Source organism: Carassius gibelio, chromosome B14 (assembly GCF_023724105.1).
Source record: "Carassius gibelio isolate Cgi1373 ecotype wild population from Czech Republic chromosome B14, carGib1.2-hapl.c, whole genome shotgun sequence".
Lineage (NCBI taxonomy): Eukaryota > Metazoa > Chordata > Actinopteri > Cypriniformes > Cyprinidae > Carassius > Carassius gibelio.
In genome coordinates this window covers 8,780,863-8,803,922 of record NC_068409.1, presented here as the reverse complement: position 1 = coordinate 8,803,922, position 23,060 = coordinate 8,780,863, and the positions used below count along the sequence as shown (strand labels likewise).

General features: G+C 36.1%; 1 protein-coding gene across 5 annotated transcripts in view; it reads right to left on the bottom strand.

Moving 5' to 3' along the window:
* Window positions 1–23,060, bottom strand: part of LOC127971610 (uncharacterized) — a 61,785-nt gene that overhangs the window by 16,121 nt on the left and 22,604 nt on the right. For 2 of the 5 annotated variants that reach the window (XM_052574752.1, XM_052574749.1), the window contains 4 exons: window positions 14,333–14,566; window positions 13,813–13,920; window positions 12,920–12,991; window positions 11,444–11,592 (listed from right to left, as the gene is read on the bottom strand). In XM_052574752.1, the coding sequence (XP_052430712.1) occupies window positions 11,444–11,592; window positions 12,920–12,991; window positions 13,813–13,920; window positions 14,333–14,566 (563 nt within the window). Of the gene's footprint in view, window positions 1–11,443; window positions 11,593–12,919; window positions 12,992–13,812; window positions 13,921–14,332; window positions 14,567–14,886; window positions 15,217–16,292; window positions 16,463–22,522; window positions 22,746–22,828; window positions 22,928–23,060 lie in introns of those variants that run through there. The other 3 variants (XM_052574751.1, XM_052574750.1, XM_052574753.1) reach the window with 3 other exon arrangements.

Genomic DNA, 23,060 nt, shown 5'->3' with positions numbered 1-23,060 from the left:
AATCCGTCAGACAGAGATTGCTATCTTGTTTCACACTTTACTGAGGAACCAGTTCACACTGTTTTACACTTATCTTGATGAGCATGAAAACGCACACTGGAAATAGCAAAATAAAACAATGCTTTAGAAAATATATTTTTTTTTTAATCAAAAAATACATCTGGTCGAGTGAATGAATTCCTCTAAATATCCCGACAGGACTTTATTTCCTTTCCCATTTTCTTGTGAAAGTCCATTTACAGCCGTGCAGATAACAGCAGGACGTTATTGTGTGTGTTAATCATTAGCCGTCCGGATGTGGTGAAGTGACACGGCTGAAAGAGACAGAAGATGGAGATGCTACAGCAGCCTCTCCATCCATCTTTAACCTCACAGTAAAAACATGCTCCAAAGTACTGCATGCTACAGATATTACTCTTTTTGAGTGCTTGGGTACAGGGGGTTATCATTGAACACTGAGACTTAAACAATTTAAAAATGTCAATTAAATTTAATAAAAAAAAAAAAAAACATACAGCTAGTTTCCTAAAGGCAAAATACATTTCTCATTTTCATGATATGAAATTAAAGTACTAACATAACTAAAACTATATTTATGTATATATGTACACATACACACACACACACACACACACACACATATATTGTGTTGAGACGTGCTGCGTTTGGTCTCGTACTCTCGTATTGCATACATTGTCAGTGTCCTGCGCTTGTTTAGACCGTTGTTGTGATAAACAGTAAAGTGCGTTCAAACGCTAGCCAAGAGAGTGTAAAGAAATACCCTTTGTGTGAAGGAGTTAAATCAGCGGGTTAAAAGCAGATTGTAAGTGTATTTATTTCTTGTCTCATTAGTGTTTAGCGTTGTTGTCGTTGCTAGGAAACACTTGTTTGTTTACTGTGTTGAGACGTGCTGTGTTTGGTCTTGTACTCTATCGCATACATTGTCAGTGTTGTGCTCTTGCTTAGACCTTTGTTGCGATAAACAGTAAAGTGTGTTCAGCTCAATTCAATTTTCATTTTGTCGGGTTTAAAAAAGTTAAGTGTACCGCGGTAGCAGTTGCAGCAGCCCTCCAGTTAAGCCTTCCTCGTGTGAAGACCGAAGAGTGTAAAGACCATCGACTCCACCAGGCAGGGACACCAGCAGGGAATATAACCATTGTTTTGATTAATCTATTTTTCTTTCTCCTTGTTTCATTTCTTTTTCAGTTGTTTTTTTGTTTATAACCAGTTCTTACTATGTGTTTCCAGATCCCTACTATCACTACCTGTCACGCTGTCTAGTTTCTGTTTCCCTGGGTGTCCACTAGTGAACTCACTTCTCCTTAGGCACTTCACCATATTCACTATAATTCCTCTAGTCTGGTCCTGTCTTCACAGTAATTGCACTCCAGTTAATTGCACCAGTTGCAGGAAATCTATTGTCATGATCCTCCTTATAAATACCTGTCTTTCCCTGTTGTTTGTATGGTGTCCTTACCCTTCGATGTTCCAGTCTTCTCGTTCCCCGAGATTCCTCATTTCTCATATTCTGAGTTCTCGTTCCGTTTCCTTCCCTTTCCTGTACCCTTCCTTGTTTGTTTATTTTGTTTGTTTGGACTGCATTCTGGTTTTGACCCTGGCATGTTTGACGACAATTTTGGATTACCTCAAATAAAACATACCTGCGATTGGATCTCTCTCTCCCTGTGTCTCTCTGGTGCATGATCGTCACACTACCACCCGCAAACCACACATCACACAATGTAGGCAGTGCAATGTTAACAACCTGCACACTTTGCCTATGTCTTCTAACACATTACTTTCTTTTTCTATTGGTCTCTGGAATTGCAGGTCTGCTGTAAACAAAGCCGATTTCATTACTTCTATCATTAGTCATTCAAAGCTTCTTCTCATGGCCCTAACAGAGACCTGGATCAAACCAGAGGACACTTCTACACCTGCAGCACTCTCCAATAATTTCTCATTTTCCCACTCCCACCGTTTGACTGGAAGAGGTGGAGGTACTGGTCTGCTCATCTCTAATGATTGGATATTTAATCCTTTACCATCTTTGGGTATCAACAGCTCCTTTGAATCTGATTCAGTAACTGTTACCTACACTCTTAAAATACATTTTGTAATTGTGTATCGACCCCCAGGACCACTAGGTAACTTTTTGGATGAATTAGACATGTTGCTCTCATCCTTTCCTGAGGATGGTACTCCCCTAGTTATGCTTGGAGATTTCAACATCCACCTAGATAAACCTCTATTTGCTGATTTCCACACTCTGCTTGCCTCTTTTGATCTCAACCGAGTGTCAACTACTGCTACTCACAAATCAGGCAACCAACTGGACCTTATTTATACGCTCCACTGTTCAACTGATCATGTACTGGTTTCTCCACTACACACCTCGGATCACTTGCTCCTCACTCTTAACCTCAACATGGTCCCTGACACATCATTTACCCCTCCACATGTCATCTTTCCACGTAACCTACACACACTTTTACCCTCCCAGCTATATGCAATGGTTTCATATTCACGTCCTTCCCCTAAACTGTTTGCATCTTTGGATGCTAACAATGCTACTGATACTTTCTGCTCTACTCTTACATCTTGTTTAGACACTGTTTGCCCCTTATCTTCCAGGCCAGCCCGTACCGCCCATTGGTTATCTGATGTTCTATGCGAACACCGTTCTAAGCTTAGAGCTGCTGAAAGGGTGTAGCACAGATCCAAAAATACTACTGACCTTAATGTATATCAGTCACTCCTATCTTCCTTCTCTGCTAATGTCTTCACTGCTAAAATGAAAATTAACCATAACAAAATTAACAATTCGTCTTACTCTCACATGCTTTTTAAAACATTTTCCTCACTTCTTTGTCCTCCTCCTCCCCCTCCTGCTTCATCTCTAATAGCTGACGACTTTGCCACGTTTTTCATTAATAAAATTAAACATATTAGTGCACAATAATCCACACCACAATCAGTCGAGCTCATATCACCAGCAAATATACGCTCATTTACATCCTTCTCTTCACTCTCTGAGGCAGAAGTCTCAAAACTCATCCTTTCTAATCCCCCTACAACTTGCCCGCTTGATCCTATTCCATCTCCTTCAAGCTATTTCTCCTGGAGTTCTACCTACACTCACTCACATTATCAACACATCCCTCCACACTGGTGTTTTCTCCTCATCATTTAGACTGGCTTGTATAACCCAACTACTTAAGAAACCCACCCTCAACCCATTTCTTTTAGAGAACCTCAGACCAGTTTCCCTTCTTCCTTTCATTACAAAAACACTTGAACGAGCTGTGTTCAAACAAGTCTTAACATTTCTCATGCAGAACAATCTCCTTGACAGCAACCAATCTGGCTTCAGAAGTGGACATTCAACTGAGACGGCCTTGCTCTCAGTTATTGAAGCTCTAAGACTGGCAAGAGCGGAATCCAAACCTTCAATACTTATCCTGCTTGATCTGTCCACTTTTGAAACAGTTAACCACCAGATCCTCCTGTTAACCCTACTGGCAAAAGGCATCTCAGAAACCATACTTCAATGGTTTGAGTCTTACCTATCAGATAGGTCCTTCAAAGTATCTTGGAGAGGGGAGGTGTCCAAGTCACAACATCTAACCACTGGGGTGCCTCAGGGCTCAGTTCTTGGACCACTTCTCTTCTCTGTCTACATGGCATCATTAGGTTCTTCTTTCATTCAGAAACATGGCTTTTCATACCACTGCTATGCTGATGACACTCAGCTCTACCTCTCATTCCATCCTGATGATCCGACGGTAGCTATTCGCATCTCAACTTGTCTAACAGACATTTCTTGCTGGATGATGGACCATCACCTTCAACTCAACCTTACCAAGACAGAACTGCTTGTGATTTCAGCAAATCCATTGTTTCATCACAATTTCACCATCAAGTTAGGCACACCAACCATAACTCCTTCAAAAACAGCTAGAAGCCTTGGAGTTATGATTGATGACAGTTGACTTCTCAGACCACATTGCTATAACTGTCCAATCCTGCAGATTTGCTTTATTAAACATCAAGAAGATCAGTGCCCGGTTGCATGAAACTCCTTAAGCTAAGAAATCCCTTAGATATAAGGTTAAGGGTAACCTTAGTGAAACTTGGTTGCAAGAAAAAACCCTAAGGGTTTCTCTAAGGAACTTAAGGCTGCTATTAAGTTTTTCCCCTTAATTATCTAAGTGTTCCCTTAAGCGTTGCTACAAAGTTCTTAGTGACCATTTCACCTTAATAAATTTAAGGGACCAAAACAGCTCCCTTAAGTCAACTTAAACTCAAAATATGATGGCAGATTTAGTGTTAATTGAAGAGGAGGAAATACCAAGGCGTGTTTTTAATGATCGTAATAATCCCTTGGAGATGATGAATGGCTGATGAAAGGCTGAAAATTATTATTATTATTATAACCACTTACGAAAGCAATAATTGCATTTTCGTCCTCTGTTCAGTTTGGTTTATGTTTTGTTTTTTTCTGTTATGTTTGTACTCTCCATAGCAAAAATATATTAATACAAGTCTGATTTTAGCAAGGGTTTGGCTTTGTGGTTCGTTATGTTCTGTTTACTGTTAGAGGTAGTAACTATAGCAACCGCAGCGATCTTTGCCGTATGTTGTCAGAAACTACGGTGAAACTCTTAGTATAAACACTTAGGTAAGGGTGACAGTTAAGAGGTTTCTTGCAACGCTCTTAATGAAATCCCTTACCTCAGGGATTGTTTCTCCCTCAGGGAAACCCTCACTTAAGGAGTTTCATGCAACCGGGCACAGACCCTTTCTTTCGGAACATGCTGCACAACTCCTTGTTCAACCTCTTGTTCTGTCCAGGCTGAACTTTTGCAATGCTCTCTTGGCATGTCTTCCAGCCAGTTCTGTCAATCCTTTACAATTAATCCATAACGCGGAAGCAAGATTAATTTTTAATGAGCCAAAAAGAATACACGTCACACCTCTGTTTATCAGTTTGCACATCTCTTCCATCTTTATTTGACCCTCTTACTTTAACACTCACTATTCTAATTCTATTCTTTAAAAAAAGAATTTGTTGTTTTTGATTGCTTCCACTGTCCTCATAGTCACTTTGGATAAAAGCGTCTGCTAAATGAATAAAATGTAAATCTATATATATATATATATATACACACACAAAACTATAATTATATATAACTATATGGACAATTGAAAAAAGAAATATGCAAAGTATGAAAATGAAATCTAATTCAGAAAAATAACTATAATAATATCTCAAATATACTAAAATAACACTGCTTGGACTAGGTGTGTTTGTCTTATTAGAGATTTTTACAGTGCTAAATTTTAATAAAATTCATTCATTAATATTAAGCCAAAATTTAGAAATCTATATTTGGAAAACACAAAAAACTTGAAATTCATCCAAATGGAAATTAAATTTGAAATAATAATTGTTTATACATTTTTACCAATTTTCCCCATACATTAAAATGTGCCTTTTCAATTAATTGTATTTTTTTCGGAAAATAAATATAAATAATAAAATAATAATAATAATACATATAATGACTACCATTTTTTTTTTCGTGGCTTACAGAAGAAGCCCAGTAAATTTGTCATTGAGTTCAACAATAGTTTGTATAGACTTATTTAGAGCCAGAATCATTAGATTAAATCTTTTACGCTCATTAACGATGGAACATTATTTCACCCATATTTTGACATTTTATTTTCACATAATTATTTGAAACATTAGTAGACAGTAGACACTTTCAATTGCATTTAATATGTTTTACTGTACATATTTGAGGCAGACACCAGATTGGGTACAATAATGTTAATAAATTAACAACAAAACTGAATATTAAAAATACTAATAAAAAAGCGTAAATCTCTAAAAACAATGGTTTCGGTCAAAACAATGGTTTAATCAAACTCACATTTACAAACATGTAATATAACTCTAGCACGCTGAAAAACATACTCTCAATCAGCACGGAAAACAATAAATGAGGAGCAAATGAGATCAATATTAATATTAAATATTTACATTAATAGCCTAAATTATTAAAGAGTTAGTTCACCCAAAAATGAGGGTCAGAGAGCTCTCAGAATTTATCAGAAATCTCTATATTTGCATTCTGAAGATGGATAGAGGTCTTATGGGTTTGAAACAACATATTTACAAAGCGCTTTTGACCATACACACTTTGTTTCAAATCAGCTTTACAGAAAGTCATGATATTAATATTTATAGTAGCTTGATATCTTCATGTCGCAATTAAACAAATCATAGCTGAATGATAATATAGTTACATAATGTTACAATAAAAACAATATTACCAATAAAACGATTTACTGTATAAATCACTTTATGTGTATGTATGTGAATAAAGTTTGATATATATCCAGCTGTATATAAAACCTGGCCAATAATATGAATTTATTTTAGTAACACTATACTGTATGCATGCTTATGCTAGACATACTTATGTACAGTTTCTAACTTTTAGTTTCTGCTAGAACTCAATATAGCAAAGCTTCGATTTTCCAAATGTACATTCATTTGAATTGTTTTAATCATGTTAAAATCACCCAATTGATGTGTTTTCATGAGTTTAGAGCACATCAATCACCTCCTCTTTATTCATGACTTTTTTTCATTTAAGTCTTTTCTCACTATCATATCTCCACAGCTGCCGGCAGAACTGAGAAGCACTTAAAACAGCAGTGCTTCTCTAAAAGGAAATAATGCAAAAAGGGGTAGTGGTAACACATTAGAATACTGTTTCTTACTTACTGCATAACTAATAAAGAATTATTGAAGAACTAACAGTTGATTATTCATTAACACAATGCAATACTGTTAACTACTAATGTAGATGTGTTAACTAATCAGTATGTAATACAAAGTTAGAATTTTGTTAAGTAACAATCAATAACTAATTTATTCTGTCATACCTCCTGAAGAACTACTATTATGCTAGTTAAGGTTCAGGAAAAATAACTATGAAATAACTACTAATGAACAGTTTTACACAATTACATTGAATTGTGACACTTTCATATAAATGTTATTAGCAGTAGTAGTAGTAATATGAAAATGCAATATTAATAAATGCAATACGTTTTATAGAGGTTTTGCCTGTGTAGTGAATTGTTTTGTGAGTGTGTTTTGTAAGAAATCAGCTTCCGATAGGAACCCCATCATGACTCAAGTGCCTTGCAATAACTTACCTTACAGTAGTTTTAATATTTTACATACAGTACTGTATGTGTGCCTCCTCAGCATATACCATTAATTACATTTATGTATGTAAGGCAAAGCATGAGGAAAAGTGAAAATACAGGTATCTAATTATTAATTAATAAAGAATTATCAAATAATTCTGCAGGACTTATTTTGCACCTGAAACATTAGGCCTATTCTTAAGGGAAAATATTGGGAACCCATTAGTAATAAATAAAGAATAATTAGACAATTTCTCAAGAATTACTTAGAATCTGAAACAGTATTCTAAAGTGAAAACATAGTTTTGGTAGCACTTTATTTTACAGTCCTGTTCCCCATGTACATAACATGTACTTATTATAGTAATTACAATAACTATGTAACAACTACGTACTAATCCTGAACCTACCCCTAAACCTAACCCTACCCCATTTAGTTACCTTGTGTTACCAGAACTTTCTTAGATAAATACACTGTAAGTACACTATAAGTACATGTTAGTACAAGTACTGTAAAATAAAGTGCAACCCTTATTTTTAACCTGAAACAGTAGGCCTATTCTTAAGTGAAAATTTTGAGAACCCATTAGTATTTAATAAATAATTATCAGATAATTCTGCAGGAATTACTTAGAACCTGAAACAGTATTCTAAAGGGAACCTATTAGTAAATAATAATAACTACATCATTTTGACTGAAAAAAAAACAACTATAAAAGTAATCATAAACTTTGTAAAATACATGACACAAATTGTTTACAATGTTTATTTCAGATGAGAACATTTCTTAATACAACATATTCCATTTTAAAATGTATACTGCCCACATTTATACTAATTTAACAAACATTTCATAATCAAAAGTTAGAAGCAAACAAAATGCATATTTAATTTCCATTATAGGCAAATAAGACTGTAACAAAGTTGCTACTGTAGTCGTACTTTGTACTTGTCCTTTTACTCAAGTAATTATTAAAGTGAATAGGCTACTAATAATTTTACCGGAGTAATATTTTATTGGGGTTTCTGTACTTTTACTCAAGTATTTGATTTGTGGACCACAACCTAACTATTATAGTGACTATTTGCGTATAACTGTTCATTAGTAGTTACTTCATAGTTATTTTTTCTTGAACCCTAACTAATAGATAATTAATAGTAGTTCTTCAGGAGGTATGACAGAATACATTAGTTATTGATTAACTAACTGTTACTCAACACAATCATAAAATTATATTACATACTGATTAGTTAACACATCTTCATTAGTAGTAAACAGTAGTGTGTTAAGTGTTAATGAATAAATCACATGTTAGTTCTTCAATAAGTCCTTATTAGTTATGCAGTAAGTAAGAAACAGTTTTCTAAAGTGTTACTGGGGTGGTTTACCCAAAAAAGAAAATGACCTCAATAAATCTCTTCCAAGCTTTAAAATGGCAGTGACTGGGTGTTGAGATTTTGAAGCCTGTCAATCCATCATGAAACTACTCTACATGACTCCAGGGGATTGATGAAGGCATATCCATATGAAAAGTATCCATATGTAAAGGGATCGTTCACCCAGAAATAAACCAGTAAAATAATTAATGTTACATCAGTGGTTCAACCATAATTTTACAAAGCTACGACAAAACTTTTTTTGCAAAAAGAGAAAACAATTCAGACTTTATTCAACATTGCATCTCCTCTACGTCGCCCTATGCACTGAACTAGATTAAAGACCCATATCTTTAACATGGTTTACACATAACACAATTGTTCATAGTTCTATTACTCAAATCCGTTGATTTTAGGCTGCATTAATTAGGTCAATCAGAATGGGGAACATTTCCAATAACATATGATGCACTACACTAATATTAGTCTGATTCTTTCTTATGCCAAGGTCACCGTAGCCGCTAGATCCAGTTCATTTCAAACCCAGATGGGTCGATCAGCACCTAGAGACAATCTCTACAGCCCTGAATTTCAGCAGAGACCAAGACAACTAGATGAGCCCCAGAGACAGATCCCCATTGAAGACCTGGTCTCCTAGACGGCCATTGGGACCAGATTATGGGAACCAGATAAACCCTTTGCACAATCTTGCATGGATCAACGTTCTGGTTCGTCTGACCGGAGGAGAAATGTCCCCCCTGAATGAGCCTGGTTTCTCCCAAGGTTTTTTCTCAATTCTGTCACCGATGGAGTTTTGGTTCCTTGCCGCTGTCACCTCTGGCTTGCTTAGTATGGGACACTTCATTTACAGCGATATTGTCAACTTGATTGCACAGATACTTTTTAAACTGAACTTAGCTGGATGATGACATCACTGAATTCAATGATGAAGTGCCTTTAATTGAAAATTCAGTGTTTACTGTTGTCCTTTTGCATTGACGCAATATTTTCCTATTTGATACTTTAAAGCTGCTTTGAAACAAGCTGTATTGTTAAAAACAATTAATAAATTAAGGTGACATAGTTTGGTTCCAAAAGGCAATAAACGGCATTAATAAAAAAAAAAATTGGTTTCCGCCAAAATCTGTATTGTATCCGGCTGCTATTGAAAAGTCCATTTTTTATTTTACGCAAAATGCAATACCCTCTGAGCTATTAGGTCATGTTTTCTCCCTTTTTTCCAAACTGTGACAAACGGCAGTCTCCTTTCTCTGCAGAATGTGATATATCCGCTCAACCAATCAAAATGCACCATTCCACGCACTCTAGACAGTAATGGTGGCGCTTTGAATACACCTGGCATCCTAGTTTTCCTCATCTGCTTTTTACTTTGTGAGAAACAAACAAGGGCTGCATGAAAAAATGCATGTGATTGTCATTTGCATCTCGTCAGTGAAGCCGATTCTGTGATTAATAGTACTGTTACCTCTCCATCACGTGCTTTCAGATGGAGCGCCATTTAAAACACAGAGCTGCAGATCACAGACAAGCTACACAATATCGCATTCATTAGAAGAACTGCATTAGATTATGAATGCGATATTGTGTAGCTTGTCATGGTTAATGTTTTCATTAATGCCATTTATGGGGTTGGAAATTGAATGTAAAAGAAATGTAATTTTTGGAATTTCTGTGGTCTAATGTGATATTGATGTTCATGTTCTTGTTCATGATGAAATTAAATTTTATTGCTGTGATTAATTTATAGCCAAAAATATGACCCGTTGAATTCATTTTGGGAGCGATGATTGATGAATGTATTTTTAGTCCAGTGCCTGTAGTATATAAGATTAGTATTAACCAAGAGGCTGTCATATGTGACTGAGCTTACTATGTTGTGTATTTTCAAAGGTTTCAGTATGTAAAATAACTTTTATATTGAATCAATGTATTTATTGCATTTAAAAAATATATATATAAAAAACTCATGGATTTATTGCATTTTGGGGGAAAAAAATTATAACATTATATAATAAATCTTTGACAGACGTGTGTCTGTATGTGTATTGTTGGCAGATTTTGGCCCTCTTATTGAGGAACGCTGATGTAGAACGTAAGCATAAGCTAAGAATATACTAGTTTCACAAGAACCAAGTTTTGTTCACAGCAAAGGAAAAGAGAAACATTTGCCTTTTGACTCACATTGAAATTGTCTGTTTTGTACTTTTTGCTTTCTCTTCTGCACTTCTGTGTCTGTCACTTCTCACAAATGCTTACATTATGCCTACATCCAACGTCCTCCACTGAAATGCCACTCTTTTGTGAACATGTTTACGATAGTTATCAGAAGCTAGAGATTACCGTTTATAGATTTTTAAATATAGATAATTATTTTATATTTATTTTTTTGCACAAACACATCGATTTGCTTCAGAAGACCTTATTAACCCCAGAGCCATGTGCAGTACTTTTCATGATAGATGGAAGCACTTTTCACCATTCACTGCCTTTTTAAAGCTTGGAAGAGCCAGGACATTTTTAACTACAATTGTATTTGTCTGAAATAAGTCATATACACCTAGGATGGCTTGAGGATGAGTAAATCATGAGGTGATTTCACTTTTTGGGTGACTAATGCTCACTCTACAGGCCATAACACAGCATATCATCATACAGTGCCTTCATTAACATGTCAGACAAAACAATTTACAGTGCATATGCAAAGAGATATGTGGTTTATAAAAACTGTACAACTCCCCAAGTGAAAGTGAGCACTAATTTCCCAGGGAAAGTGTGATTTTATAAAGCTGTTGTTGTGAAACTATCATTTGTGTACCTGAGAATAAATACACTCCTCCTGAGGCTGTGTGTGAGCGCTTGAGTGGTTTAGAGTGGACATCACCTCGCCGTACTGAACCTCTTCCTCCTTCCTTTTCTTCTGCGTTTGGATCTCAATGTATTCCACATCAGCAGTCGGGAGTGATTCTGCATAGAAAGAAGAAATGATGATGGGGAAGACATTACTGGACGTCTCTACACACACACTGAATAGCTGTTCATTACTACTAGTCTGCAAACTGGTAACTGATAACTGGGAGTAATTAATGACAGAATTTTCATTTTTGGGTGAACTATCCCTTTAAGCAGCAAACAATAATGATGAAAAGATTCAATTTAGTTGCAAGTTAAACTAGTGATGGGAAGATCTCTTGTTAATTCATGTTTTAAAAAAGAGAAGTATTTCATTCATTTAAACATTTACAATATTTAAAGATCAGATGGATCCTGTTCACTTCAGCCGTTTGTTTCCAGTTCAGCCATCCTTTCAGTTTGAATGCATGTTCTATTGAAAGGGCATTTATGTGTGCAAGATATGAATTTAATGGTGTTTATTTATAGACGTGTATTAAGTGAACGAATGTTACAAAGTGAAGTAAACTTCAACAAATGTTATTAGTCAGGGAGAAGAGAGCGGTGAACACTTTGTAGGGACCATGTCAATCAAGAAAGACATGCACAATATGCAGAGAGAAGGGTCTTGAGGACTGGAATTGAAACCACTAAACCACATACCACATCTAAACCACTAAACCTTTGTTTCAAATGCTATCATTTTCTCACAAGACTTTATAAATATGTGAAGTCATAAACGTTCACGGTTCATGACCCAATACCAAAAACTTTACTGATGTATAGAAACATCAGGCTGAAGGCAAACAAAACTCCTCTTGTATTCATATAATAATAAAATTTCATGTATATAATATAATTGAACAATTAATGAAAAAACAATAAATAGAACAAGTTGCATATTTAGTGTTGAATGTTTGAGCTTGACCGAAAGACTTCAATTGCAGAGTTAAATAATCATCTCATAGAAACATTTAACGACGACACTTTCTCTGAGTCATTTCTCTATTTTTGTAAAAGGGAAAAAGCTGTTTGCACTAGTGACTAGTTCACATTGAACTTTGGATGGGTGTGGTCTGACTGATTCTGAGAAAAATAAATGACTCCAAAAGAGTCAAAAACACACCATTTTGAGTTTGCAAAAATGATCTTAAACCATAATGCACCATTCAATGTGATTTCAGAAGACAGGCGCAACCTGGAAATCTAGTTAAACTACTCATCTTTTCTTTTAGAGTGGAAAAGTGTCTCAATCTCAGGCTTTTGTTAGTAATGAGTTTATGACCTTCAGTCTTAGGAAGTATCATCTCTAATTCATCGACTGTGACTAATAAACCACATGATGATGGTTTTGTGTTGTTTCAAAGAGTCAAGTAGATCTCAGAGCTTCACTGTTTCTTACCTGTTTTGACTCTTTCACTCTTGTTCTCATGAGAGATATCAGCGTATATAACATCCACACTGCCAGCAGCGGCTGAAGGGAAAATATTGACATGAGCAACAGATAAAATATGATCTAATATTTCAGTCACGAACATATTGGCTTCAAAACTAGCTTTATAACAGAAAATCCTCAGACCATGTTGGTTAAAACTATTTTCCCCACTGTCTGCATGTCACAAATCAAGAAGTGAGATAATCTTTGCCAAAATATGAGTAAATTCTGAGTAAACTGCACATTAAAGGTACGTTCTCAAATATTCCCAAATGCCTTTTAGCTATACTTCATAGTTAATGAATTAGTTACAAGGCTTTAAGGTATGCCTTTTATAATTGCCCATTTATTTTACTAAACATCTGGGTATTTTATGCACTTTTCCCATATTACTGTAATTTTTTTCAAACCAACTAACATTGTGAACATACAAAGACTTTTGTAAACCAACATTTCACAAAAAAATAATTCTGGTCATGCAACACTGCTATTCACACTCTGATCACGAGTATGTGGCCAAAAAAAAAAGTAATCTAAAAAAAAATCTAAAAATATTTATTTATATTCATGAGGTTTGAAGAACAGTTTTGTTTCAAAAAACTTTCTGCCATTTTACACCAATTTGCATTGTTCAGTCGCAGAATTTTTATTATTATTTTTATTTAATGTTTATTCGTTTTGCCTTTGGTGGAACTGTCTTTAAAACTGTCATAACATTTAACATAAGCCACAAATCTTCTCAATATTTGAAGGCATATTAACCAATGTTTTTGGCTCTTTAAATGCTGCTTGCGTCAAAAAGTACTACATTTGAACCTTTATCAGTTAGTATATGAACTACAGATTCGAAATAAACTGACCTGGTGTCAACTTGACCTGTTTTTTCTTGTAAATGAGATATAAGGTGATGAACAGCAGGATCAGGATCAGCGCAACACAGCCCAAAGCAATCAGAGAGATATTTAAGACTATAGAAGAAAGAAACACAAGGTTAGTTAAATCAAACTCTAAAACTACTTTAGAAAAGTTCCTTCATGCCAACAGCAACAGCAACAGGAATAACAGCACCGTGCAATTTGTAGCATAGTACAATAGTCAATGAAACATTTAACTACAGAAGAGCCTGCAGATCTCGCAAAGCCATCATTATTAGCTTTATTTGTAATTTGCCATATTGCCAAAGAGTCTTAGAGGTGATAAAAACGTCACAATACACATATATACAATACAGAAATACTGTACTCTGGCAAAAGAGGATTTTGTGGTGAAATGTGACTTGGACATGTTCATGACAGGTTTCCGGAGAATCGCACATCTACATCACTCTTGTTGCTGTCGCTGTGTTTTTTATAAATATGTGGACATTCACTGGAAGCTCACCAGGACAGGGTTTGACTCTAACGGTCTTCTGTCCGTGACTGACGTGGTTCTTCACACTGCAGGTGATGTTTCCATCAGTTCCCTCATTCAGATCAAAGCTGGAGTTTCCATCCATCAGAGGATCTCCATTCAGAGTCCAGCTGTAGAGGAGCTGATCGCCCTCAGAGGAGCAGGACGCCCTCATCACCCCACTGGAGGAGCAGCTGATGGACACTTCCACTGAGCCAATAGGAGCTGGAGGGAGGGACACGTGATCGTCACACAACCCTTTCTCAACTAAGTCAATGTCAAGACATTTCTGAACCAAATGTGCTGCTGAGGTGAAAGCTGGACTGAACTAAACATGCAGCATAGGTTAGTCATGTGACAACAGTGTATCAAATGAGTGTTTAAATTGTTTTTAGGTTATTTTTAAAACAGCAGATAGTGTACAATTACTCAATAATGAGCTGCATGAATAAAAACCTTCACAGAGTTTCAACTGATTTATCTGAGAGAGTGAAATCTTTGGAGAACATGAGATTGTAATGTGTCTGAAGAGAGAGTTTCTGTACCTTCAACATTCACTTGAAGATCTGTAGATGTGACTGAGCCGTCTGAGTGAGAGAAAGATACTGTGTAATTCCCTGAATCTTCTTTGATCACACGGTTTATTATCAGAGTCCCATTAATGACTGTAACAGGTCTGTTACTATAAAGATCACAAACTTTCATCGTGTCATTCTTTACTCTACAAACTGGATCAGTTGCTGTGTTGTAGTTAATATTATTTTGTATCGTCGTGTCATATACACTAGTGTTCTGCACCATCAGCAGATTGAGTTTGTGTCCCACAGCTGCATAACAGATATCAGACTGATTAAACCTGCAGAACTGATCCAGACCTGAAAAACACACACACACACACACACACACACACACACACACACACACACACACACACACACACACACACACACACACACACACACACACACACACACACACACACACACACACACACACACAGATCAATGTGTATAAATATCTCTCCCATTATGACAGTGATCCTCAAATCTGGCAAGCGAGATCCAGTTTCCTGCAGAGTTTAGCTCCGACTCTAATTAAACACACCTGCCTGTGATTTTCTAATGATCCTGAAGACACTGATTAGCAAACTCATGCGTGTTTGATTAGGGTTAGAGCTAAACTTCGCAGGAAAGTGGATCTCGTGAGCCAGATTTGAGGATCACTGCATTATGATATAAAATCAGACAGAAATTTACAGAATCAAAGTTCAACAGAAAAAAAAAAAAAAAAAAAAAAAAACATCTGACAGAATTCTTGACTTGATTCTGATCTCAGCTCATCTAAAATAATCCATTATAAAAAAAAAATTATGACTCTTTTCTGTGAAGAAAGTGTGATTTGTGTCTCCTTCTGAATTACTCAACAAGCTCATATTACTTCACAGATTTATGTTAAAGTTTAGTGTGTAATAAAAACAACTTCTATGATAAAACAATTACATTTAAAACACTAGTCTGTATGTCAAAATTCAAAAAGCAAATCTAAGTGTTGATTTTATTAAAATAAACTTTCATGCTTTCACTTTCTGCAAACACATCATACATTTTAATGTAATATTCTGGTAATGCAGAACATTGTGACTTTGTCCTGCGCATTAACCTGTGACAATTCTCACTTTATTAATAATGTCTAAACCTTTCTGATATCATTTTTAATGGACAGATATTCTTTGATGAATCCTCCATATAATGCAAAAATATTTTATAAAATAATAAATACATTTACACACTCTCTCGCATTTTTAAATACTCCAAACTGTTAAGAAGCTCAGAAAACACTATGAATACATCACTGCAGACTCTTAATATAACATTACAACAGAAATGATTCTCATCAGAGGTTCACCTGACTGAAGAGCATCAGAACAGAGTTTGATGTGAAAGTGACTCACATGCAGCAGTCTGCAGCAGCAGCATCAGTCCAAAGATCAGCATCATTTCTCTAAAGTCCAGTATCCAGAAGAGCTCAGTCCCAGCTTCAGATCATGACACGAGTGTCTGGACTCCTGTCTGTCTCTGTTCTGGATCTCAAGAAGCGTCTTCACAGCGAGACTCAGACTAGACTGACACATGAGGAAATCTCTGACCACTTCACTGAGAGGAAGAGCAAGTTTCCTCTGATGGGGGAAGGCAGATGACGTTACATCTAAAACAAGAGACTGAAACTCATAAGAGAAAAAAAGACAACACATTTTCATGCAAAAAAAAAAAAAAAAAAGAAAGTGGGATGGAGTTGATGAATGTAAATTACTTGACATTCTCCTGCAAATCAAATAAGACAGTATCTGTAATTTATTGATAAAATGCTCTTGACAGTTTTATTGAGAGTAAACCAGAATCTGGTCTATATGTGAGTATTGTGCAGGCTGTTTGTAATATCTTCCTCTCATTGAGTGTGTGATGGTTTTGTAGCGTTTGACCCGGATCCAGTCAGTTCATGTGTGATTGAAGAGAGGATTCTGGCCTTCAGGTCATCTGGGCTGTGTTCCACTCCACTTTTAGACACGCACTCGAGCACTTCCCTAAGCACTTCCCCTCGGGGGAATCCCCACTGCCATTCTGAAGTGTGTTTCTCTTCACGAAGTGGATGAGATAAGTTTATATGGACAGACCCTTGACCCCTTGATTTTGACAGAGGGTGTGAGTCTGCTTCATATGTCCACTTCAGGCCACTCCATAGACCACAATGTAACACGGATTAATGCACGGGCCCAGGGCACTAGACCAGAGAGGGGCCCAGCTGAAATACTGCTCTTCCAGGAACATGATTTCAACCGGGCCCCCTCAGGATTTATGACCAAAAGACCAAAAATGGCTGAATAATATATTTTTTTACAATTATATTTGATACGATTAGAACGTTCAGTGCGGCACGGTATACTCTGCCAAATTCAAATTAGTGCTTTTTCTGGGCCTGAGCCAGACGCGTTTTTACAGTTCTGTGCATCTAAATTAACGAAAAATAAAGCCTCAACAAGTGTTGACATTTCCCAACATCATAGCAGTAATGACTTTATAAACTACTTGACTTCTAAAATACTAAAATACTATTAGAGATAAAATTGTAACCATTCAGCTGTCAGCTACAGTATCGCATCAGACAGTGCACTATAGACCCCCTGAGGAACAGTTCCACTTATTCTCTACCATAGTAGAGGAAGAATTGTATAAACTTAATCTAAACCAAATAATCTTAACCAACAACATGTATGTTAGACCCTATACCATCTAAACTCCTAAAAGAGCTGCTTCCAGAAGTCATAGATCCTCTTCTGACTATTATTAATTCTATACTATTATAAATTTGATCGCAATCTTTCCTTAGAAAGCCACGTTTCTAGCATTTGTAAAACTGCATTTTTCCATCTCAAAAATATATCTAAATTACGGCCTATGCTCTCAATGTCAAATGCAGGAATGTTAATATATGCATTTATGACCTCAAGGTTAGATTATTGTAATGTTTTATTGGGTGGTTGTTCTGCACGCTTAGTAAACAAACTACAGCTAGTCCAAAATGCAGCAGCAAGAGTTCTTACTAGAACCAGGAAGTATGACCATATTAGCCCGGTCCTGTCAACACTGCACTGGCTCCCTATCGAACATCGTATAGATTTTAAAATATTGCGTATTACTTATAAAGCCCTAAATGGTTTAGCACCTCAGTATTTGAATGAGCTCCTTTTACATTATAATCCTCTATGTCCGCTACGTTCTCAAAACTCAGGCAATTTGATAATACCTAGAATATCAAAATCAACTGAGGCGGCAGATCCTTTTCCTATTTGGCGCCTAAACTCTGGAAAAACCTACCTAACATTGTTCTTGAGGCAGACACACTCTTGCAGTTTAAATCTAGATTAAAGACCCATCTCTTTAACCTGGCTTACACATAAAATACTAATATGCTTTTAATATCCAAATCCGTTAAAGGATTTTTAGGCTGCATTAGGTAAACCAGAACCGGGAACACTTCCCATAACACCCGATGTTAAAAAGCTATGTGTCCATAAGCTTCAAGGTGCCTAGCATGTGCCACACCCCTCTTGGCTTGTTAATTTACGATTAACTTCTAGCTCCACCCCCCTGATCTCAAGCCAATTAGGACACTATAAATTGCACCTGTGCCCACAGCACCTTCATTCTGGTGCACATGGATGCACTGTGCAGAGGACTGAGTTCTTTTTCCTTTGTTTTTCCCTGCGTGTGTGTATTTGACCAAGTGCTTTTGTTTGACACTTAATTATTATTCTGTATTTCTTAAGTTTGTCCTAAGTGTGTTTATTTTGCTGTATTTCCTGCTCAAGCATGTTCTTTAGATATGTATTTGAGATTTATAGTATGAGTAGATGGCCTTATGCATTGTGTAAATTACGTTTTCTCCTGTGAACTCAATGTTATGTTTATTGTTCTTGTTAACTAAATCACTGTAATTCTTTCCTTTTGTAGAAACCAAACGCTTACACACAGACACCCCTGCATACACACCCATACCTAATATCTGCTGGAGAAGGAAAATAAAGACCTTAACATCAGACTGGACCTGTTCTTATTGACAGCCCCATTGGCTTCAAGCTAGCTACCTAAACATCCTCCTACTCCTTTTCACCCGATGTACTTGCTACATCATTAGAAGAATGGCATCTATGATAATATTTGTCTGTTTCTCTCTTATTCCGAGGTCACCGTAGCCACCAGATCCAGTCTGTGTCCAGATCAGAGCGTCACTGCAGTCATCCGGATCCAGTACTTATCCAGATCAGATGGTGGATCAGCTCCTAGAAAGGACCTCTACTGCCCTCAAAGACAGTGGAGAACCGTACAACTAGAGCCCCAGATACAGATCCCCTGTAAAGACCTTATCTCAGACGACCACCAGGACAAGACCATAGGAAACCGATGATTTTCTGCACAATCTGACTTTGCTGCAGCCTGGAATTGAATTGCTGGTTTTGTCTGGTCAAAGGAGAACTGGCCCCCCAACTGAGCCTGATTTCTCCCAAGGTTTTTTTCTCCATTCTGTCACAGACAGATGGATTGTCATGATCCTGGTATTCTCACTCTCTCCCCTCCCTCTCTCTCTCTCATTAGCCTTTCATTCCACGCACACACACTCTAGCTCATTATCCCACTCATCTTCAGCTGCTTTCCATCTTCTCATCTCTGCACTCTCTCCGCACCTGTTTCCTACCTTCTCTGATTAGACTCTCTATTTCTAGGCTTTCCTTTCCTCTGTTCTTTGTCAGATTACTGCGTGATGTTACATACACATAACCAGCCTCCTTACCTCTGTCTTGTCCTGCCGTGTTCCGTCTGAGTTGTGTACCTGATTAACAGCCTTATTACCTCGCCTCTGCTCTGTTCATCCTTCAGTTACGTGAGTGGTCCACGGTTGGTGTATCTGTGCTCTTAATGCACCCAGCCGCTCTCTCTCTCTGCCTCCAGGGGTATTCCCATGGCCGGTCTTGACCGCAGATTTCTGTTGCTTTACAGCTAAAAGACTTTCTGTTCCTTTAGGGTCTGAGACTATCACCTGTTGGAATTACTGCCCAGAGACTTTATTTTGGATTATTCCGCCTCGACGGCTACCTGTGTTACCTTCTATTACTGAGACTCATTAAAACTTTGTCAAATTGCCTTTTGCTTTTGGGTCCTCTCTCATTTCCCGTGACATGGATGATATCGTTGACTTGATTGCAAATAAATGCACAGACACTATTTAAACTGAACAGAGATGACATCACAGAATTCAATGATGAACTACCTTTAACTGTCAATTTGCATTATTGACACACTGTTTTCCTAATGAATGTTGTTCAGTAGCTTTGACAGAATGTATTTAGTTTAAAGCACTATATAAATAAAGGTAACTTGACTTGACTATAACGAATCAAACAGGATTCTGTTGAGCTTCTAAATGTATTGGCCAATCAGAGGCATTCAGATGAGTCATCGCTGAAAAGCTTGTGTTTTGTTCAGTGTGCACTCGCTGACTGAACGCTGCTCTCTGGTGAATTATTTTCTCATCCATAAACAAAGTGCAGAAGTGTGTACATAAATATGATATACATTTTGCAGTATAAACAGCTTCAGTGATTATAATGGGAGTTGTTTAGAGTGCTTGAACTCTGTCTAGACTTAAGTTAATATTCTTTGATATTGTACAATGAAAGTGTTATAATTAGTAACTTAAAATGTATTTTTTAAGTTTACATTAAGTATAAAGTCAGTTGTATTAAAAATATTAAAAGACATGGCACCTATATCTAGTACGAGTTAAAAGACGGGTTTAATGCATAGGCTAAGGTGAAATCAGCTAAAATGGGCCATTTTTGGTAAATTACTTATAATACCATCAAATAAGCTATGCATGGTATTTTTTTTTTTTCAATTAGCAATGGTCTGTTAAATATAGGCCTATTTATATTTTAAATGTGAAAAAGTATAATTATGAGAGTTAGAGTACCAGAAGTTACCTTCTTGAGCCTTGGCACAACATTCATGTAAAATGGGCCAACTGTTCAGTTAAAATGGGCCAGGTAATTTCAGCTGAAATAACTGTATTTTTAATAGTGAATTGACACTTTTGTCTTTAGTGTGCCATTGCAACCAACACCATGAATGTATTTCATTTAATAGAAAGTTTAACCAATATTTCATTAAACAATGCAATTAAAAATGAACAAATGTATAGGTGTGTGTTTCAGTGCATTGGTGTCTTTTGTGTGCATGTAAGTGTGTATGCTTCTCAAATATTTATTGAATGTTTTTTTTTTAAAGATTAGGACATATTTGAAAAAAAAAACAAATAAAACCCTATTTAATATTTCCTATACTGTAGGTCTTAACATTGCACCTATTCAGGCCAGTTAAAATCAATGTTTCCTTTTTAAATTAAACGTATTTATTTGAAAGAGCATGTCATAAACCTTTGCTTTGTTGGTAAGATCCTGATTAGTGATTAAAGAAATTTACTGTCAGACTGCAGTTACCTTACAATTTCTCTGACAATTTCTTAATTTAACACTCTGCCCTCCTTAAAAAACTCTAAATAATTTTTACATTTCATCAAGTGTTGAAGCTTCAATGCAAGGTCAGTTATTATGATTGGCTGTAACAATTTAAAGAGATATGAGGCTATAGATTTTTTTGTCCCGTTTTACCCGATGACCCATTTTAGCTTATTTCACCTAGTTAATAGATTGCACTAATATTAGGCTACTTTTCATACAGCCCGTTAAAGATAAACTAACATGATCTATAAAGGTGCAAAATGTATTTACTTATATTTAAGAATCATTATATTTTATGATTTCAAAGTTTTATTTTAATCTTACTCAGAAAGCAGAATAAATACAGCATTGACTCCGTTTACAATTCTTAAAGAATGACAAGTTTATCAATATTCTATAATGACACAAAGATCTTATGAAGAAAAACACATGAATGTGGTTAAACAGACTAAAAAACTGCACATGCAAGCAAAAGTTTAAAAACAGAAAACACCAAACACCCAAAAACTGACACACAGATGACAGATCAAACAGATAAAACTTAAAACAAGAGACACGGAAAATAAAATAAATTAACCAAAACCAACAGATTAAAGTATAAGAGAAAGAGAAGGAATGTGAAATAAACCCATTTCTATCAGATGGAAAATAAACACAGAGAATGACTTCACAATCTGCCAGATCTGATTTAGAGAAAGAAATATCATGCATGAACAGAAGTAATGGTATACAACACTGCTAGTTCATTCAAAACATAAAGACAAATGAATAAATAAGCAACAAAACTGTTACCAAGAAAAAAAAAAAACTATAATTAAAAAAAATAATTTAAAATTTTGTTTTGAAAAATCGGTCACACTTTATTTTAGGGTCCAATTCTCTCTATTAACTAACCATTAACTATGACTTTTGCCTCAATTAACCCCTTAGTTTCTGCTTATTAATAGTTTATAAGGTAGTTGTTAAGTTTAGGGTATTGGGTAGGATTATGGATGTCATGCATTATATGTACTTTATAAGCACTAATAAACAGCCAATATGTTAATAATAGACATGCTAATACACAACTAGTTATTAGTGTGAATTGGACCCAATACTAAAGTGTTACCGAAAAATCTAATCACAGAGAAACTAAACCTGTAGAAAAGGTCTCCTGGCTTATTCTGTAGATCTCCTGTCGTGAAAGCTGGATTCATGTGAGAATCTGTGACATTATGAAGTCATTTCTCATAGATGTGATGATCTGCTGCTGGTCTCGTGAATCTTCTGCTGTGTGTTCATGCCGTTCTCTAAATCTTCTCATTCTCAGTTTCTGATCTTCCTGACTCTTTCCTAATAGCATCACATGATCATCACCTTCACACTCTTATTATTTGCATGTCAAATCCATGATGGTGATAATAAATGTCTCTCACCTGATGTGTGTCTCATGTAAATGTGAAACCTTCCTAACAAACCCAAAAGAACCATCAGCTGAAGACACCAGACCAGCACAAACACAGTCACTGAAAACACTAAAAAACAACAATCAGACAGACATCAGAACCCATCCTTCATGTTTCCTTAAGTGTGTTTAGTTAAACTCAGATGTCTGTGTGCTTCTGGTCACTGCAGAGGTCAAACTAGAGGTCACAGATGCAGTAGTGG